This window comes from Narcine bancroftii, chromosome 6 (genome assembly GCF_036971445.1).
Source record: "Narcine bancroftii isolate sNarBan1 chromosome 6, sNarBan1.hap1, whole genome shotgun sequence".
NCBI lineage: Eukaryota > Metazoa > Chordata > Chondrichthyes > Torpediniformes > Narcinidae > Narcine > Narcine bancroftii.
Window position 1 is genome coordinate 130,982,623 of NC_091474.1, and position 21,253 is coordinate 131,003,875.

At 39.9% G+C, this 21,253-nt stretch overlaps 1 protein-coding gene across 1 annotated transcript in view; it reads right to left on the reverse strand.

The window, feature by feature from the left end:
- Positions 1–21,253, reverse strand: part of eys (eyes shut homolog) — a 986,043-nt gene that overhangs the window by 348,072 nt on the left and 616,718 nt on the right. The window contains exon 23 of the mRNA XM_069886108.1: positions 12,573–12,685. Coding sequence (XP_069742209.1) covers positions 12,573–12,685 — 113 coding nt within the window. The remainder of the gene's footprint in view (positions 1–12,572; positions 12,686–21,253) is intronic.

The window sequence follows — 21,253 nt, forward strand, 5'->3', positions numbered from 1 at the left end:
CTCATTTTAGGTCTTGCATCCATTTTTCTGGTCCAGCATGTTGGAACAGCATGATTAACACAATTCAAGTATCAGCTGGTGCAATATAACTTCTTGCATCAGCTATACCCTACTCCACAAAAATTACACAAACTGAAATTGGAAATATCAGACCAATGCTTTCAATGTGGTCAAGAAATAGGTACTTTCTTCCATTCAACCTGGTCATGCCCTAAAGTGAAGCCTTTAGGCTTCACCTCGCCTCTTAAACTATGGACGCAGACAACCATCAACAACCTCCTGTGATCTGTGGAATGGTTTGTCATTCAATATTAGTCTCACCAGCTATCTCAGAACATATCAATCTCGGTGGATGTAGTCATACTCAATCCTGAAAGATGACATAGGAAAGAAGAACTGAGAAGGCACTCCCTGCTATCTTTCACATGATCACCGTAGAGTAAACTGTGGACCACATTGCCACAGCTGACAGTGTGACCATGCTCATGAATATCAGGCTTCATTCACTTTGCTGCCGGTAATGTTTGCATCATCTGCCAGTTTGTCATTCTCTTCTACACCAGTGAGGACAAGTGTTGCTTAAATAGAGTTCAAAGAATTATTAAAGATCCCTGCAATCCATCACACAGGGTCTTTGACCCACTACCATCAGGAAAGAGGTACAGGAGTACCAAAATCAGGATTGCCAGGCTGGGAAATAGCTTCTTCCTGCAGGCTCTGAGATTGATGAAGAGTATCATTGGGTCTCTTATTAATAAAACTGAGCAAGTTATCCCAAAATATGTATATATATTTGTTTTATATTACAGTTTTGTGAGATTATTATGTGCAGCGTGAGAAATGTATTTTGTGTATATGTGTATACACTGTGGTCCGGAGAAACACTTTCGTCTGGTTGTAAGTGCACACAGAGAGTAAAGAGTAGAATGGGTAATGAGTGGGGAGAGTAACTCTCCTCAACATCTGTCCCTTTGAGGCCAGGAAGCAGAGGTACAGAACAACTTCATTCTCTGGGAACCTAACTGAATTGCTACCTCTCACATGTTCCAGTCACAGCATATTCCAGCCTGTTGCCTTGTCAATAGCCACCCATACAATGCTCTATAGTACCACTCTAGAATATCTGACTGATGCTTGTATGTTAAATTAGGCTGTTTCTTTATCATCACTTCCTGTGTACTCTGGAAAATCCTTGAGAAGTAGATAGTGAGCCACCATATTGAACTGCTTTAGTCTCTCTGATGAGTGGGTAGGAGATTCCAGGAAATGGACCAAGGACGGACAATACATTTCCAGGTAAGGATTCTGCTGCAGGAGATTAAACTACCTGCGATGGTATTCCTATGTACCTGTTGCCCTTGTCCTTGTTATGAGATCCCAAAAGATAAGGAACAGATAATCAATCTTTAGGCTACATAGATTGGCCAGGATAGTGGGTAGAACTTTCCTTCCCCTTTAAGCAAACCTTTTGATGTTTACCTGCGAGATGGGACAAGATCCTGATGCTCACCAGTTAATGCAATGCTCCCTCTATACTTGGACTGGGAGTGAGAAAGATTTGGTGTACACAACTTTTTTTAGTTATCACGCATGAATAAAAATGTGATTACACTGAATGTCTGATTTGTCCATTGATGGATAGTTAAGAGGATCCCAGTGATTTTAATGAAGTGAATTAGCACTCAAACCAAGCAAAGTTGCACATTTTTATTTATTTTCTCAAAGCAAAAAATGTTTGCAAGTTACCAGAGTGGATCATTTGAGATGCTGCAGTTGCTGCCCATTGTAAATTAGTGAATTAGATAGGTGGCAAGTATATACAGAACCTAAAGAAGCATGAGTGAACCACTGATTCAACTCAACCTGGATTAATAATATGCAACAGCTACAGATTACCGCGGGATTTAAAACATCATGCTGTAAATATCAATATGACATTCACACACTACCGTTCACCAGCCTCCCTGTTTGTACAATGCACTCCTGTCCCTTCATTCATGAAATAAACAATAAAAACAGCTGCAGGGGGCACTCCAACACAATTAAAATTAATGTGGCATTCATATTAAAAAATGGTTTGCTTCAAGAAATCCCATTTATTTCCAAATCTCGCAAAAAACTAATGCACATTCACCCTACATGGCTATCCCCATGAAAAATAAAGGACTACAACTTCTTGACTACAAAGGACCTCAATGCTAAAGAAGCACTTTTTGAAGTGTGGCTGCTGTCATTGTGGGTTGGCTGGATTTGCATTCTGATAATCAAAGAAAAAAAACCATTGATATGAGGCGCTGTCTCAAAAAAGCAGTCAATGTCATAAAGGACCCACATCATCCTGGTCATAACCTCGTCTCACTGCTCCCTTCAGAAAGAAAGTTCAGAAGCCTGAAGTCCAAAACCTCTAGTTTCAAGAACAGATTTTTCCCAACAGCTATCAGGCTCTTGAAACTTCCCTTATTAACCGAATCCTAAACTACTCCAACACCACAAAAAGACCTGTCTGCACTATTGAAACACCACTATTTTTCTTCCATTAACTGTAACGGTGAGCATTTATATTTATTTATTTCCACACTGGAGTAATTTAATATCCACTATTGCAGTTGCTTTACTTTACAAAAATATCTGTTTGGCTGGAGCAAATTGGTGTATAGGTGCATTGTACTTCTGTGCACGACAATAAACTCATCATCAATACTATCATTAAGCATCCAGCCAATCAACCTCAAGTAAGCCCTGCAGACAAGGGGAATCCAGGAATCCTTGACAGATTCTGGGTTGGGGAGGGGGTGAATCTGCCTGCCATCTCCATGTGGATTCCACTGCTGGGCCCAGCCTTCCTGAGACTCTCATGCAAATGGTGAGGAAATCACCTGTGTTTCTGATGAAGTTCCAGTAATTTGAGACCCCACAATGTCAATGGAGATTCTAGATTAGTTTTAATGATTAAAGATCTTGCTTTGAGGTGTTTTCATTATTTTTTTCTTACTGTTTAAATTTTAAAATCTCCGAATGCTAGAACATGCAAAAATTGCTAAAATGACATTTTACAATCCTCTAAACTCCATTCCCAACTTTTCTCTCTTGAAGGGCCTGTACAGTTGTTTGGATCTGTGGTTTTATTGTTGGGGCCTCGAGCATGAACTGAGGTTTCAGAGACTCCCAAAATAATCACTTGCTACGAACCCAGGAAAGCAAGAGCATATGGGAATCCTAGGCAGCCTTCTGGATGTGTGGTCCAAAACAATCTGGTCTGATGTACAAAATGCAGCAATATACTTCTATCATCTTATAGATTGCATTTGACAGAGAAAATGGGATAAGCCCATTTCTTCAAATCAGTATCAGACAACCTCTGACAGAATTAAGAATAACGTCTCTTTTGAACAGCAGCTCTTCAGAGTGAGAAGCAATCCCTTGTGGACGTTGGGAATAAGAAATCAAAACAAATTATGGTGGAAATACTCACCAGGGCAAGCAAATGAGTGAGGAGAGGAACACATTTCTAATTGCTCAAAAATCTGAAAGGTATTGAACAGAGAACACTACAGCACAGTACAGGCCCTTCGTCCCTTGATATTGTGCCTACCTATATATTCCTTAAAAAAGTACTAAACCCTCGCTACCCCATAATCCTCTATTTTCCTTTCATTCATGTGTCTAAGAGCCTCTTAAATGCCCATAATGTTTCAGCCTCCACTACAATCCCTGGCAAGGCATTCCAGGCACCACAACTCTGCGTTTAAAATAAAATTACCCCTGACATATCCCCTAAATTTTCCTCAATTCACTTTATACACGTCCTTTGGTGTTTGCTATTCATGCCCTGGGAAACAGGCACTGAGTTCCCACCCTATTTATGTCTCTCATAATCTTATGGACCTCACCCTTCTAAACTCCAAAGAGAAAAGTTCCAGCTCTGCTGACCTTGCCTCATGAGACTTGTTTTCCAATTCAGGCAACATCCTTGTAAATCTCCTCTGCACCCTCTCCAGAGTTTCCACATTCTTCCTATAATGAGGACACCAGAACTGAACACAATACTCTTTAAGTGTGGTCTCACCAGAGATTTGTAGAGTTACAACATAACACCTCTACTCCTGAACTCAATCCCCCTATTAATGAATCCTAGCATACCATAGGTCTTCTTAACTATCCTATCAACCTGTGCAGTGACCTTGAGGGATGTATGGATTTGGACCCTAAATTCTCTCTGGACATCCACACACTTAAGTAACTGGCATTAACCCTGTACTCAGCCTTCTGGTTTGTCCTTCCAAAATACATCTCCTCACACATATCAGGATTGAACTCCATCTGCCACTTCTCTGCCCAACTCTACATCCTCTTTTCTCAACCACACATGCTTTCAAGTTGTTCAGCATTTCCATCAATTTCTGTATTCATAAGCTGAAATATCTAGAGGTCTTAAACTCTCTGACTTGGAGGCAAACGGAAACCAGCAGTTTTGGTCACCTTATCTAAGGAAGGATGCTCTTGCAATGGAGGGAGTGCAGAGGCGATTCACCAGGCTGATACCTGGAATGGCAGGAATGACTTATGAGGAAAGATTGCGCAAATTGGGATTGTACTCGCTGGAGTTTAGAAGATTGAGAGGGGATCTCATAGAGACATATAAAATTCTGGCAGGACTGGACAGAATGGATGCAGATGGGATGTTTCCAATGATGGGAAAATCCAGAACCCGGGGCCATGGTTTGAGGATAATAGGCAAACCATTTAGGACCGAGATGAGGAGGAATTTCTTTACCCAGAGGGTGGTGAATCTGTGGAATTCATTGCCACAGAGGGCCGTAGAGGCAGGTTCATTAAATATATTTAAGAGGGAATTAGATATATTTCTTCAGTATAAGGGTATTAAAGGTTACGGAGAGAAGGCGGGGACGGGGTACTGAACTTTAAGATCAGCCATGATCTCGTTGAATGGCGGAGCAGGCTCGAAGGGTCGAATGACCTACTCCTGCTCCTATCTTCTATGTTTCTATGTGAAATGATGAACAAGAATTCTAGAATGAAACTGAGGTGCCTTGGTACAATCTTGGGAAATGGACTCTGCAGATAAGGCAACAGGGAAGAGCCTGGTGGCTACAGACATTGTTATGAGGAGACATGATTAAGGTAAGTAAAAAGGGGGCATGGCAAGATGGTGTAGAGTCTAGTCGTGTAATCTCGGCCTCTCTGGCCAGTCTTTTAAGAACCCGTTTTTAACTCTTTGTTTTCAGGCAGAAATGGGAATGGAAAGAGTCCGTTTCCTTGAAATGGGGTCGCCGAGTCTGGAATTTCTTGGATGAATAGAAGAACTTTCTTATTTTTATTTTCTTTTTATGTCATTATGATATCTTGTTGTTATTCTTTGTTTGGCTGGGAAGGGAGAAATTTGCTCTATGTTCTACTAGTCATCAGCCACTGGTGGGTGATCCACACCCAACTTTTGTTTAGGGATTACTACCTTTTGGTAGTTTTTTTTTGGGGGGGGGGTTTCTTTTTATCTTTTTTTATTTTCATTTTATTTAGACTTTAATTTGTGGGTTTTTTTTCTCCTATTGGAGGGCCTATTTACATTGATCTGAGTCTTTATATATTGATATTATTAGTTTTTAGTAATATTAGTGGATATGTCAAAATTGAAGTTTGCTATTTTTAATGTTCGGGGTTTAAACAGTCCGATTAAGCGCAAGCGTATTTTTATCAAGTTCGATCTTTGGTAAAACATTTTCATTAGAGATATGATTTTACCTGAAATGATTAAATTTGAGACTTTTGGCATAATGAGATGAAATATTGTTTAATAATGGAAAAAATTACATATGTTTCATGGATAACTATAGTTTTTTTTATTAATAGGTGGTTGTTATATTCAGAATATTTACATTTTGATTTATATTGACTAGATTTTAACATGTATGCTTTGCTTTTCTTTTTTCTTTATGGCTCTCCTTAGGAGAGTTGGCTGAAAGGGGGGGGGGTTTCTTTCCTTTTTTTTCTTTCTTTTTTTATATATATAAAATATAATGTTCATGCTTTGTTTATTGTTATATATGTTACTTATTACCTGTATTTTGAACGAATAAATAAAGTTAAAAAAAAGTAAGTAAAAAGGGGTATAGATCAGGTAGACTACAGTAAATCTTTCCCCAATATCAAAGGTAGACAAAAGTAGAGGACATTGGTTTGGAACAAGTAGGAGGAAGGGGATTTGGAAGAGATCTGAGAGGGACCTTCTTCACCCAGAGAGTGCTAAGCATCTGGAATGCACTGCTTGAGAGAGTGGTTGAAGCTGGGTTGTGATAGCAATTAAAGAAGTGTCCAAATGAACACTTGCATCACTCAGGCATGGAGGGCCATGGACCAAGTGCCAGGATATGGGGTTAATACAAAAGAGTGGCCACTAGGCGACACAGATAGTTGGGCCAAATGGTCTGTTTCTTTGCTGTACACCAATGGTTACAGACTTCCATTCCAAAAAATCTCCATCCACTGCTACCCTCTGCCCCTTGTTACTAAGCTCATTTTGATTCTCATTTGGCCACATGCATCAGGGTCCCATATACCCCAAAGTTCTGGAGCAGCCTACTGAGCAGAACTTTATCAAAAGTTTAACTAAAATCTGTTTTCATCAGTTTTCTCCATGATTTGTAAGGCAAGGTTTCCCCTGCATAAAACCATGTTGGTTTCTCTAATCAGTGCATACCTTTCCAAGTGAATGTGATCCTTTCCAATTTTTTTCCATAATTTCCCTACCTGTAATGTCCTGGCTTATGCCTACTTCCCATTTTGAATAAGGGGAACAACATTAGCTATCGTCTATTTTTCTGGTACCTCACTCATTGCTAATGAAGTTGCTAAATCCTCCATTGGAACTCCAACAATCTCTAACTTCCTCGAGCATACTGAGATAGATCGTATCAGATCCTTAGGATTCATCCACCTTAATGTGTGCCATTGCCACCAACACACTCTCATCCCCATCACAGATTTGTTCCAGAATATCAGCATGTCCCTTTCCCAACTCTCCAGCCTCCACAGTGAATACCAATGAGAAGTACTCTTTTAGGATTCTGCTTAAAACCCCTGGTTCCACATGTAAATTTCCCCTTTGATCCCTAGATCTTGCTTTAGGTTCTAATATACTTGGAAAAGGTTTTGTGATTCTCCTTAGTCCTGCTTGCCAAGGTCATGACCTCTTTATTTCTTAAGTTTTCTCCTACAACCCCTCTTAACCTCTGAAGATTCATTTGATACCAAAAAGCTATCCCTGAGATATGCTTTTTAATACACAAAAGTGCTGGAGAAATTCTGCCAGCCTTGAAGCATTCTTTATGCATTGTATCAAAATTCACTGATGACCAAGGTCTGATCACAATTGGCTAACACTGCAAAAAGAGAACTGTAGTAATTGGAGCCCAGTGTGTCAATTTTCTTTGGGTTATCAGGCTGTCCAGTAATATCATGGGAGATGGCAGAAGGAACACTAGCACCATGCGTGATGCCAAAAGTAGCAGCAAAGGGGGAGATTGTGGAGTTCAGCTATGGATCAGGCATCAGGTGAAACTTGTGGGTTTTGTTTTGATCGGAGGAGAGAAGAATTGGGTGAATTTCTCTTTTTATCCACAGGACTCATTTAGCCAACCAATTAGACATCTTCTACAACTTTAGACAGAATAAAAGTGCAGAGTTACAGGAAGAGATCAGTCAGTGTGGAGCAAAGACAACGTAACTTCACTATTTTGTGGTTAATTCAGGACTCTCCTAGCAGCAGGAAAGAAACTGCTGGAATCTGAAGGTGTATGATCTCATGGTCATAAATCTTCCTGAGGGGAGGGAAGAGATTGTTAATATGTTTGCTGCTTCTCCAAGGCAGCAGGAGTTATTGATGGAAGTGGATAGAGGGGATGGGATGTGTATGAAGGACTGAGCCATGTTTGCTACCTTCTGCAACGTCTTGTGATCTGGGAGGAACAGTTCCTGTGCCACACATTGATGTCCCCTGATAGGAGACTTTCAATGGTGCACCTGTTGAAGTCGTTGAGGGTTGCAGGTGACATGCCAAATTTTCTCACTCTTCTGAGGAAGTAGAGGCTTTTTTGACCATTGCATCAATGTAGGTGGACCAGGACAAGTCACCAGTGATGTTTACATCCAGGAACATGAAGCTGTCTGCTATCTTCAACTCAGCAATGCTGATGTGAACTGGGGAGTAAACTCTACTACCCTCCTGGAAGCCAATTGCAGTTCCTTGGTCTTGCTGACATTGAGGGAGGGGAGTTGTCTCTGTCCTCCTCCTTGTACTCATGGATGAATCCTTGTTGTTTGATCCTGCCAATGACAGTAGTCTTATCCATGAATTTATAGATGGAGTTGGAGCAGTGTTTGGCCACGCAGTCATGGGTGTACAAAAGTATATTCAAAGCTGAAAACTGTTAAGGATGATCATAAAGGAAGGACTGTCACCAATCCTCATTGATTGAGTCCTGCAGGATTGAAAGTCATGGATCCAATTTTTGAGAGGGCTACTGAAACTGAGGTCACATAGTTTGTGGATGGATTTGTTAGCTACTATTGCATTGAAGGTGAAGCTGTTGACGGAATATAACCATCTGACAATACCTTTATTGTCAAGATAAACCAGGGCTATGTGCAGGGCCATGGAAATGGCAACTGCTGTGAAACAGTCGTTGTAGTGTGCAGGTTGGAGAAGATTGAGGATGGCAGGTTAGCTGGAGTTAATGTGAGCCATGACCCACCTCTCAAAGCACTTTATGATGGCGGATGTCAGAGCCACTGATAAATGGCCATTTATGCCTGGCACTTCATTCTTCTTTGTTACCAAGATGACAGTGACCTTCTTGAAGCAAGTGGGTGCTTCAGCATGTTGGAGATAAAGGACGAATACAGCCGCCACTTGTTCTGCACAGATACTCCAAGTGGGCCAGTCACTTTCTGTGACCTTGGGTGCAAGTGTGTTTGAGGTAGGAAAGAAGTGTTCCATTAGCTGGCTGGAGTCCTTCTCAAACTAGGCATAGAATGCATTGAGCTTGTATGGGAGGGACACTGTTATTTGTTATTCTGCCGAATTCTGCTTTGCAGCCCATGATGGCATGCATGCCCTGCTTAAGCACCTTATGTCTGAGCAATTTATCTGGGTCTCAAGGCTGGTTAAATACTGCCTCTGGGATCCCTGATGGCCTTGTGCAGTTTGAACCTGGCTTTCTCACATCGGTTTGGGTCACTTGACTTGTACGCCAGACTCCTGGCCTTCAATTGCAAGTGCTCTGCAAACACTAATTGAAAAGGTTGACAATCCTTCTGGCTTGCGATGCAGTAAATTTTTAAATCTTGTATCTTCTTAACTGAGAAATTATTAGGATCAATAAAAGCATAAGCCTGTCTTTACATGATCCATTTTCAATTACTATAATTTAATTATTTACATTGCTATAAACACTATTGTCTGTTATATTGAATGAAGGATAAAAAATGTGATGTGATCAGTCCAGAGAAGGTTGATTAGACTCACTTATGGAAAGGGCAGATTGTCTTGAGATGAAGGATTGAATCAGCTAGACCTGTATTTATCGAGGCAAAAAAAAAGTTGCTGGAGGAACTCAGCGGTTCAGGCTGCTCCAATGGAGGGACAGGAGAGTGAATGTTTTGGGTTGGGGTAACTTGGATTGGCAAAATATGGGGTTGGCACAAGAGAAGGGGGAAAATCCCATCTCGCAGTCAGTTAAAAGTCTTTGGAACACTTCCCAAAAGGCTCGTTGAGGAAGTGGCTCTGATTATTTTTATGGCAGAGATAAATAGATTCTTGAGAAGGTGACCAGAGGCAGTCAGAATGAGGAGCTCGGATTACAATCAGATCAGCCATGTTCTTAATAAATAGCAGAGCAGGCTTGAATAACCTTCAGCTGATAATTGACATGTATATTAACTTCAAGGCCATCAGTCAAACCATGCTTTATAATTGTTATTTATCTCCAAGAAACCAATGCAGAAAGCCAATGAGCCTTTTGTGTCCGATTTGTTGTTCATTTAGTTCAAATTTAATTAGGTTCACATGTCTTTAAACAGTCCAACATGGCTTTGTAACTTCAATACATACCAAACAAAAAATCTAAATCTCAACTTTGAGTTTTTCATAAACCTTTAATACATTTTTATGTGAAGACTCCCTCCCCCCATTCCTAACATCAACCCCAAACTCCAATTTTAATCTTAAAGAGTTTGAGCTACATCATATCCCTCCTGTGGCAATGACAGCAGATTCTATCGACACTATCAATTCCTTTAGTGGTATTAAAGATTTCTCTAACTGCCTTAATTTTGTACGTGACATCTTTTCAACGATGTAACAACAAAAAAAAAATCTTGAATTTAATTCAGAACATACCTCAATCTTCTAGTCCAAAGGTGAATGAGGTCAAGGCATCCAAGCCTTGATCTCTAGTTCTGAACCCCAAAGTGTCCAAAGTCCTTCAGGAGTCCTGCTCACCATTAGCACCCTCACCAATCCTGGTCCCAATCCCTGGTTCCCAGAACCAGTTAGACAGCAGCCCATGGGTTGCTGTGAGTCCATCATCCGCCACGCCCTGCACTGGTCTGTTGCTGTGATCTCCTACCCTGTGGAGTCTTCTCCCACTCCAGCGCACCTTGTGCCGGTCTGCTGCGTCTCCAGAGTGTGCATCCCTTGAGCTCTGCCAAGCAGAGGCACTTCCACTTTGGGTACATGAATCTTTGACGATCTGTTCAGCAGTCTCCTCACAGTTCTCACATTTGAACATGGGGTGAGATCCCAGCCTTCAACAGCCCTGTCTATTAGGATTTCCACAACATCATGCCAACTGTACCTTACAGCAGCTTATTTACTGCCCAAAATCTCATTCATGGCTTTGCTATCGCGAGAATTCCAGTGCAACCCAAAGAGAAGATTTTTTCAGCATCACTGGGTCAAGGTCATGGAATTTCTTATCCAATATCACTAAATGGACTGCAGCAAGTACTAAGAGTTACTAGCTTCTCCCTGTAAACCAACCAATCCTGTCCCTTGCCGATGATTTCCACATCACATGGATAAGTGAATAGAAGTTTACATTTAAATACATCTTGCTGTGACTTTATTTCACTAGTTAATGATAGCAAAGAAGTGATATTATTTCTAAATATGCAAACACCTCTTCACATGCTCATACATACTGATCAGTTATGAATTTAACAAGTTGTGAGGCACACAAGAGCAGCTTGAATGACCTGCCTGCTTCCATGTCTTATATTCTTGTGCACACCTGACACCAAGAGAGGGAACATGGCCACACCAATCATTTTGCACTAGTTATTCTTCTCACTATCATCCACTCCTCACAGATACCACTGCTCAACAACAAAACAGGAGGATTTTCCAGTGGCCAAATAATCTCCAAAATTCATGCCTTTGGGATGTTGAAGGAAACTTAGAAAAGACCCATTGTCACAGGGAGAATTTGCAAACTCCACAAAGTCAGCACAGGAGATTAAGGTTGAACCTGGGTCAACAGAGCTCTGAGGCAGCCAGTCCACTAATTCTACCATTATGTCCCCTCAGACTGTGGATTTGAGTTTGCACCAGAAAGCAGATATCCTAAGTATTGGGACTTAACTCAAGAAGAGAAAAAAATCCTGTGTGCACCAAATGGAGGGGGTTTGATTGTAATTGACATGAACTCTGACCAACAGGTAGAGCTGAGGAAAGAGTTGTGAACCAATCAAAAATGGGAAGGATTGAAAAATATTAGAGATTGAAACCAATGGAAAGAGGGAGGGTCACAATTATGTACAAAAAGCCCAGCCCAGATGCAAATAGGCTCGCTGCAGCCACTGAAGGGGTCACAAGCATAACTGAGAATCCTCATGTCTGAGTAGATATGTCACTTGGTGGTTATGTTGTGCAAATCTTTTTTTTCCCGGAGACAAAAGTATTTGTGCACTGAATGCTTGTGAAAATGTAAACTTGAAATTGTTTCAGGATAATTTTGGCACAGCTTATCTCTCATGGCTAATAGAACTGTATTGGCATGTTTTAATATAATACAAGTAGTATTGAATTTAATAAGTATAATTTATTAATTACTACATATTTTAGGGCACTAACCTCTTGTGCACTGGTTGCAAAAAGTGTGAGTGCACTGGGGCACAGCTTAGAGAGAACATAGCTAACAACCCTAAATATAAACTGATAAATTCAACAGGGAATTCAGGTGAAACCTTTTGGCCCATTGTAGTGTCACACAGACTAATTGGGGCAATTGGTATGGTTGCCTTTAAGAGGACACTAGACAAGCCCAGGAGCAAGGACTGGAAGGATATGATCATAAGGTTAGAAGAAAGAGGCAGAAGAGAGTCATTTGGAACACAAAGACCAACCAGGGATCAATGTGTTAAATGGACCATTTCTCTGTGCAAGTCTGAGCACCAACTGCAAAGAAGAATTTTCTTCTTAAATCGAACACAAAAATAAAAAGGGAGTTTTGTATTCAATATTGCTGCTTCAATATACAAAATTATATTTTCTGTACCTGCAGCGGTCGATATTGTGTCTGCTGACAGCATTTGATGGGATGAAAGGGCCCAACCCATTGATTTCTGTAACTTCCAGGCAGCCAGTAAAATTGTTGAATGGTCCAGCAATCTGCAAAACAAGGATCAACAGCTCAAAGTATGTTGCCTCACATTTGAGGCTCAGTTACATCAAATTTCCTGGATGCTCCATAAATCTCTTCCTAATCTGTGATACAGTTCCTCTCACAGCAGAACAATCTGTGTTGATTGAATGAGCATTGTTTCGTGCATTGAGCATTTGCACAGCCATTTGTGAACACTCTGGATTGAATTTTAACATGCGAGCTCAACAAGCTGGGGAATTAATGCCTCAAAATTTGTCACAGTATTGGGAAGCCTGCTCCAACTCACTAATTTGCAATATTCATCATATCCTCAATGCTTGGGGCAGATGAAGATTTCAATTTATCAATTACTCAGTTATCTAGATTTCAGAGCTATTCAGTCAAACAGATCAAAAACAGGCTCCTTATGCTGATCATGAAGCATTTTATTCTCCTCACATTCCAATCAACTTCCTCCCTCCACCCTACAAGATTCTACAATTCACCTACACACCAGCAGTAATTTTCAGTTGCCAATTAACCTACCAACCTGAAAAGGATTGAGGTATGGGGTAAAACCCAGAGCATCCAAGAGAAACCATCCGAATGTAAGAAGTTGCAAACTCCACACCGACAATATTGGAAATAAGGATTGAACCTAGGTCACTAGGGTTGTGAGGCAGTGGCGGAATCAGGTGAGCTGGGTACACAGATTATGTTGGATTGTAACTTTGGCTGATCACATTGATTTATCACAGCAGACTTGCATCTTCCACACTTTTTTCAGTATCCAAATGAGCAAACATAACAGATTGGGGAATGTAACTGGGACTGAAATAACTAAGATTTGTGTTTTCTGACATCATTAGCTGTGGATCAAGGAGCAATGTGTTTGGATCAGTTCTTTCTCACCAAACAGGTTGAAGTGATGAGGTTCCAAGTGGCTGTGCTGTTTGTTTTGAGAATATTGTTTCCTTTGGTAGTTATGTATAAAAGTAGTGAAAAAAATAATTAAGAAAGTTATCTGAAGATTACCAAGAAAAAAATATTAAATTACAGTATTTTCTTCAGTCATTTTGAACAAGTTTAAGTCCGCTTATTTACAGGTTAGGGATTCGTGTTTATTAAAATATTTAATTTTGTCAGAAACTAATTTCCAGTACTGCACTTAATACAAAATGGAATATTGTTTAATAAAAAGAAAAATCAAAGAAAAAATACCTACTGCTACACCACTCAAATGCACTGGTTGGTGTAAGATTTTACATTGGTGATTGGACAAGTAAATTTTGGCAGAAATTTTACGTCAAATCACTCAACAGTTTCAAACTCAGTACAGTAAAACTCCTGGTATCCAGAATTCAAGCAACCAGCAGCCTCAAGTAACTGGAAAAAAATCAAGGAAACTAAATAAAAAAAAATTAAGAATAAAATAATAGGTAAAAATATGTAACTTTAAAATTGTAAATATAAATATTTTCTGAAGTAGCACATAAATCTTTGGGAGCAAATATTCAGTCACCGGAATGCATTGGTCGTGCTTTGCTTGTAGCAACTGTTTGAATAAAGTTGTGTGAAACAGCAATGGTGTCAGCTGGGATGAAGAGCAGGTTGATGGGGTTGTTAATTATCTATAATGTTACTGTTTGTCTTTTGGGTGGCTCCCTGCAGGGGAAAGAACCTGCAGATGCAACATTGGTTAACTGTTTTCAAAGATTGTGAATGAAAATAAAAATGCATAAAGGTTTATATATTCATGCCAGTGAAGTTTGTTCAGTGTAAATACAAAGGAGTATTTTTTTCTTTAAAACTATTCTTAATGCAGATGCATTCGTTTGGCATTGTAAGAGCAAGTCTTGTGCAACCGAAAATACACTTAACTGGCATCTATCAATCCCGTCGGTGCCAGATGCCAGGGTTTTTTTTTACTGTACTTCACAATTTTGTCTTTCTCATATAATTATCATATTTATGTCACTGTTAACCCTTTCACTTTTAAACATATTTTCTACTCAAGTCAAATGTTTGTTTAATGGAAAGGGGCAGCATGGAAGCCAAGGGTGTTCTGCGTTATTTGATTTTTGTGTGCAATCATTGAGGAGTATCACACACTCTTATTTCCTTGTCTTCTCTGTGCAGAGAACTTGGAATCATGTCCGTTTCCCCCTCAGAAACACTCAACCGAGAAGCAGTTGTGGTACAAAGTTGGCTGCTAAGGCTCACTGGGCCATCACAGAATTGCTGCAACTTTAAAGATAACTAAATCCATTAAAAAAAAATACACTCATCAAGGTGACGGATTTCAGGGCAGAAAATGGAATACATTTCAATTATGGATATTCCCTATTAAAAGTGCAGTCTCTTTCCATCACTAAACTGTATTTTTTCATGCATGTCTGTTAAAATTAGGTTTAGCAATTTGATGGAGAGGTGGAAATGGTGGGTGTGGGGGAAGAAAGATGATGTTATTTGACTTGCTTTTTATGCAAAGGCAAAAGGAAGACATTTTGTGCAATTACTATTATTTGCAAACTGGCACAACGACCACTACTTAAATTAATAAATGTCTTGGGATCAAGCGTTGGGTCCAGGAGGGGTTTACATTAGAAACATACACGCTGGTGTAGAAACTGGGTCACGTAGTGTATATTTTTGATGCATTATTGCGTCTCACTTGTTTGCATTCGTTTAGAATCTTGACATTGCAATGTTCGCAAATTTGAAGGACATTTGTTGGGGATTAAATAGCCAGTCTTTGGAGCAGCCTGAATTGCTAACCTGCACCTTCATTATTGATTTTTTTTTGTTAAATGTGAATGTTTAGATACTGCTCTTGCTGAATCACTAAGGGCACAGGATATGCTCTCAAAAACATTGAAGGAGATTGTATTCATTGAGGGTAAACCAACCACAGCCTTGAATGTTAAACCCATCCATCTACATCAATGTTCACAGCTGGTGTAAAGAGTAGGTTAGGTCACAGTTCTCGTCTAAGATCTGAGTCTTTTCTCGCTTGCATCTGACGTACCCAACACCCCAGTCCACCATCGCATCCACTTTTAAAAAAAAAATCAGTTTCAGAACATTTGTTGCCACTGGGAAGACCAGCATTCACTCCCCTTCCCAAAATGCCCTTGAGAAGATGGTAGAGAGCTGCCTTCTTGTATTGCCCTCAGTCCCTTTAGCAAACCTGCTCTCGCAATGCTGTTAGGGTGGAAGTCTCAGGATTTGACCAACGTGGCCATAAAGGAATGGCATTGTTTGTAAAAATCAGGGTGATGCAAATACTTGGAAGGAAACGGCTGATAGAAAAGCATGATAATCCCATGCATCTGAGATTATTTCCCCTGTTATAAGCAGATGAAAAATGTTGGGAGGTGTCGCTAGAGTGGATGAGTAGTGTCACTGCACTATTTTGCAAGGCATGATGGAGGGAATTTTAGGGTGGTGGTCCAATCAACCTTTGTCCTGGACCTTGTCAGTTGTTGGAGTAAACAGCATTCCAACACACTCCCAACTTTTCTGCATCTCTCCCTCTATATCATTATTCAGATAATATTTCTTCCAGTTTCCACACCCAAAACAGATAACCTCTCATTTCACCAGTGTACTGCATCTACCATGCATTTACCCACTCATTCAACCTGCCGAAGTGACATTTGCATCCCTCTCACACTGACACTCCCACACATCCACGTAGCATCAATTGCCGTCCGACCACTGATTAGAAAAGTACCAGTTTGTTCCGATTCTTTGTTTCCTAAATGTCAACCAGTTCTTCCATGGGAGTGCATGATGCCCCAGTCTATCTGCTTCAACTTTGCAAATTAATCCAAAAAGACAGGGTCTTTTAGCAAGTGTTCAGAAAGTCCAGATGCACCACACCTACTAGTTCCCTCCCATCTATGTGATTAGTTATTTCCTCCAACAATTTCAATTAATTTGTCAAGCATGATTCCTATTTCGTAAAACAATGCTCGACGTTGATGGATACTCTACTGCTATTTTCTAATTTTATGCTATTATTTATTTTATAATGGACTCCAGCATTTTCCTCATGACTGATGCCAGATTAAATGGTCTATAATTTCCTGTTTCCTCTCTCCTTACTTTTTGAAACAGAGGTATTACATTAGCTATGTTAGAAAATTTACTCCCAAAAACTCTCGTAAGCAGTCTGTCAGACCCAATGGATTTATCTGCCTTCACTCCACTCATCTTCTTGAGCACTATTTACAAACTAATACGGATTTACTTCAATTCTTCCATTTCACTAATGCTTCTGAGAGGATAGTTATGTACTCGTTTGTTCAACTGCTTCACTATTTTTTGTTCCCCATTATAAATATCCTCTTTCTGACTGGAAGGGAGCCATATTTGTCTTCACCCACACTTTTCTTTCTAAGTTTGCAGCAAGGCTTACTCCTACACTCTATTATTCCCTCTTAATTTATCCTCAATCCACTATTTCTAATTTCTCTTGTTAACCATGGTTGAGTTACCCTTCCAGTTTTGTTTCTGTCCCAGATGGGAATGAACAATTGTAGTTCATCCATGGTTTCATCAAATGTTTGCCATTGTCTATCCATCATCAATCCCAGAAATAATGTTTCCCAATCCATCTTGGCAAACCCTCACCCTATACCATTTTAGTTTCTTTCACTCAGAATGCACCAGACCTCTATGTGGTAACCTTCAATATGGTCCTCTAGGTATCGAGTTATAGCAGTAGTTCTGGTCAGAGAGTACCTCCACAATAAAAGGTGCAAATAGGACCTGAAACTTTTCAGATTCCCATACCCTATGAAGGAGCCCCTTGCATTGTGTGCAAATGTGAAAAGTTCTGTGATTTGCTCAAGCCACAAGAGGCCAATGTGGAAATTTTGTCTGCAAATGGCACTGGAAGAAAATGTTATGAAATCTCCTGTATTATTTCAGCATATACTTTCTCCAGTGTGATTAAACCTGAATCACACCGAATTTCCAGTAGGAGCTGAAATGGAATTTTTCAGTTGTGTTGTTTATAAAGTGAAAGTGGGATTAAGGATTAGCATGAGTAGCTATAATTGTTACAATTCCATCTAGGTTTCAATGATCCTACCCTTTGGAGAAAGTTTGCATTCATCTCACTCTTTTAATGCCTCAAGGAATTTCAAAAGAGGGATTCGTAAATAAGATTTCAGCAATGTGACAAACGATGAAACATAAAGTGTTACAAAACACAAAGGTGGGGAGGAGGGACTGGGTGGGGAAGAGAGGTAGGAGTTCAACTTTAAGGAAGTTAAAAGGTAGGTTGGCCAAGAGAGAAATGGAACATACTTGCTCAGCTGCTGTCAGATGTTTACCACTTGCTTACCACTTGCTTTACATTTTAATTATCCAATGCAAAGATGTTAGTGTGAGCATTAGTTAATAGAAGCATAAATAATAAGGACATTAAATAGGACAGCTTTCTCAAGAGCTAATTGATTTCCAATGTATTTAAATCAACACTGATGGTTTTATACACAGAGATAACCTAAAAAAACTACTTCATTGGGAATGGGAAGATTCCCATCTAACTAGCAGGTTTCAACTTCATCAAATATCATTAGTATATGCTGTCAATTCGTTAGATTTAGTGACCACACCAGATCTAATTAGCACCTCATAAATGAAAACATGACCTATTGCATTACAGACTTCCCTCTCACTTTATCACATTCATGGATAAACATGTCTTTCCTTATGCTCAGTAACAGATCTAAAATGTCTGAGAACTCTCAGATGGAGCAGGTTGAGGACTGAAGTGCAAAGGTGATCATTTTGGTTCAAATCAAGTCTGAGTCATGAAGTGAAATGAGTGTTGCAAGCCTCCAGATAAAATGAAAGGGAAGGATGTTTTCTGCTTTTAAAGTACAGCTTCAGTCATTTTTTCAAATGTCAAGGGCCGTCGACTTTCTATCAGTGACTGATGACACTTCTGGATCTTTTATCTCAAGCATGAAGAACTCATGCCCAATTATGTTGATAACAATAGTCACATTTTACCAAGTTTGCCATCTCCTGCAGAGCTGGAGTTTGTCTCCAGCTCTGCACAATATCAATAGCAAGAAATAAATCATTTGCATGAGTTTTGTCTTGATCTCAAGAAAATGGAATATCCTGAAATTGATGAACTGAGGATGAAAAAATATTATAATATGAAGGTTAATCGTGATGAGGTCGTAGAGCATTTTTCAATTATTGATAAAGCAGAAGATGTCCAAAACAAAACAAGAAAATGCTTGCATTCCCACACTTGCAGGCCCACTCACTTCAGGCCCACTCACTTCAGGCCCACTCCCTCCAGGCCCACTCCCTCCAGGCCCACTCCCTCCAGGCCCACTCCCTCCAGGCCCACTCCCTCCAGGCCCACATAGTTCTTAGTACAGTTGTTTGTCAAAGGCAGTACTTTCCCCTGCTCTACTTCCAAGTTATGGCATTTGAAATATTTTTAACATACTAGTCATCCCCACACATTGCAATTTTCTATGCTATGAATCTTCATCTGCACGTGACAAGAAATATGATTGAAAAGAAATAATTTTGTGTTGATCGATTCACATTTCCCCCTCCCCCCTCCCCCCTCCCCCCCCAACAATTTCATGAAAGTGAATTTTATTCTGGATTATATTTTTGGGTTGGGATTTGTAAATTCTATCAATGTGAATTTCTGTAACCTATTTAGTTGTAATCTAGGGATTACCTTTAATATCATTCTGGATATTTTATTCACTGATGTCCAAGCTCCCATATCTTTCAGAACTTCAAGGACGTAAATCAAAAATAAAACCTCTCAAATCACCATAGTTACTGACTGAGAGCCATCAGTTGCCAAACTCTTCCATGACACTCTCAGCTTCAGGAACCATATTCTTATCTTCTCCTTCCCTCTGCAGTCTTCCAAATCCCATGATTCCCATCACCTTGATCACTGCTTTATATTTACCTCATTTAATGAACACTGGCTCATTAGACAGGCTGCTCAATTTGAAAATGAAACACGGACAATTAATGCCCAACAACCGTTACAAGCAAGATTAAAATGACGGTTTGAGCATACACTTTCAGCCATTTGCAATTCATTTCATATCTGTCCTCAATTTAGCCCTTGTTTTAGTTTATGAGTTTGTCATTGCCATTTTCCTCTAACTCAGTCAGAGTGATAATCTGTGAAGATGAATGCCTCACTATTATCAGATGTAACACAGAAGGGGAACATTTGGTTATATCGGTTGTTTCTTTCAAAGTTTTCAGAATTATTAATCACCTTGCCCTTCCCCCATCCACTCCAGTTTTTATCCAATTCTCTTGTGAATGTTGGTCTTGAATCTATTTCTGCCACCCATTCAGAGAGCACATTCCAAATCATTAAAAATTGCTGTGCAATATTCTGCAAAACATACCTCAGGTTTGTTTGTCAATGACCTTAAATCTGTCAAAAATACCTCACTATTCTGGTGTGCTGTACTGAGAGAATACCACAATGAACAAACCATCACCCTCCCAGTTCAGGTATTCAGCAAAACCAAACAAGCAGACATAACCAAAATACTAGTAGTTAAATGTCAACGAGAAGTCTTCCAAAACTGCAATCTAACACCACATTTCCTGGTAGCGGTTTAGTTCAACGGTGTTACAGTGCTAGCAGCCCTAGTTCAAATCCAGTGCTGCCTTTAAGGAGACTGCATGTTCTCACCATGTCGTCGTGGGTTTACACCCATCCTTCAAAACATACACGATTGCAGGTCATAATTGGGCAGTACATGGTTGAAGACCAAACTGGCCTCTTACCTTCCTGTATGTATGTCTAAATGTGTAGAACTATGGGAAAGTTTGTCGACTTAAATATTTCAAAACCTCATCTTGCTAATAGAACCATAGGACACTACAGCACAGAAACAGGCCCCTTTAGCCCTTCTAGTCTGTGCAGTACCATTTTTTGCTTAGTCCCACTAACTTGCACCCAGTCCCATAGCCCTCCATATCTCTCCCATTCATGTACCTGTCCAACTTCACCTTAAATGTTAAAATTGAGCCCGCATTCACCACTTTGCGTGGCAGCTCATTCCACACTCCCACATTTGTGTGTGAACAAGTTCCTCTTAAGTCAGCGGTTTTCAAACTGCCCCCTAAACTCACATTTCACTTTAAGCAATCCCTTTGCCATTAGTGCTTTGTGATTAGTAAAGGATTGCTTAAGTGGTATGTGAGTGGGATGGGAAGGTTGAGTACCACTGCTCTAGACCCAATTGTAACTGAAATATTTTGCTTGAGAAAAATGGTCATTGGCCCATTTCCTTTGGAGTTATGAAACCATGCACATAATGAGTCAATTAGGTACAATTAAAACAGTGGTTTTCAAACCTTTTTCTTTCCATTTACATAGCACCTTAAGTAATCCCTTACTAATCACAGAGCACTTAAGGCATAGGGATTGCTTAAAGTGGAATATGAGTTTAGGGGGCAGTTTGAAAACCATTGCCCTAAACTTTTTCCCTTTCACTCTTATCCCATATCCTTTGGTTTGCATCCCAACTTTCCTCAGTGGAAAAAAACCCAACATTTACTCT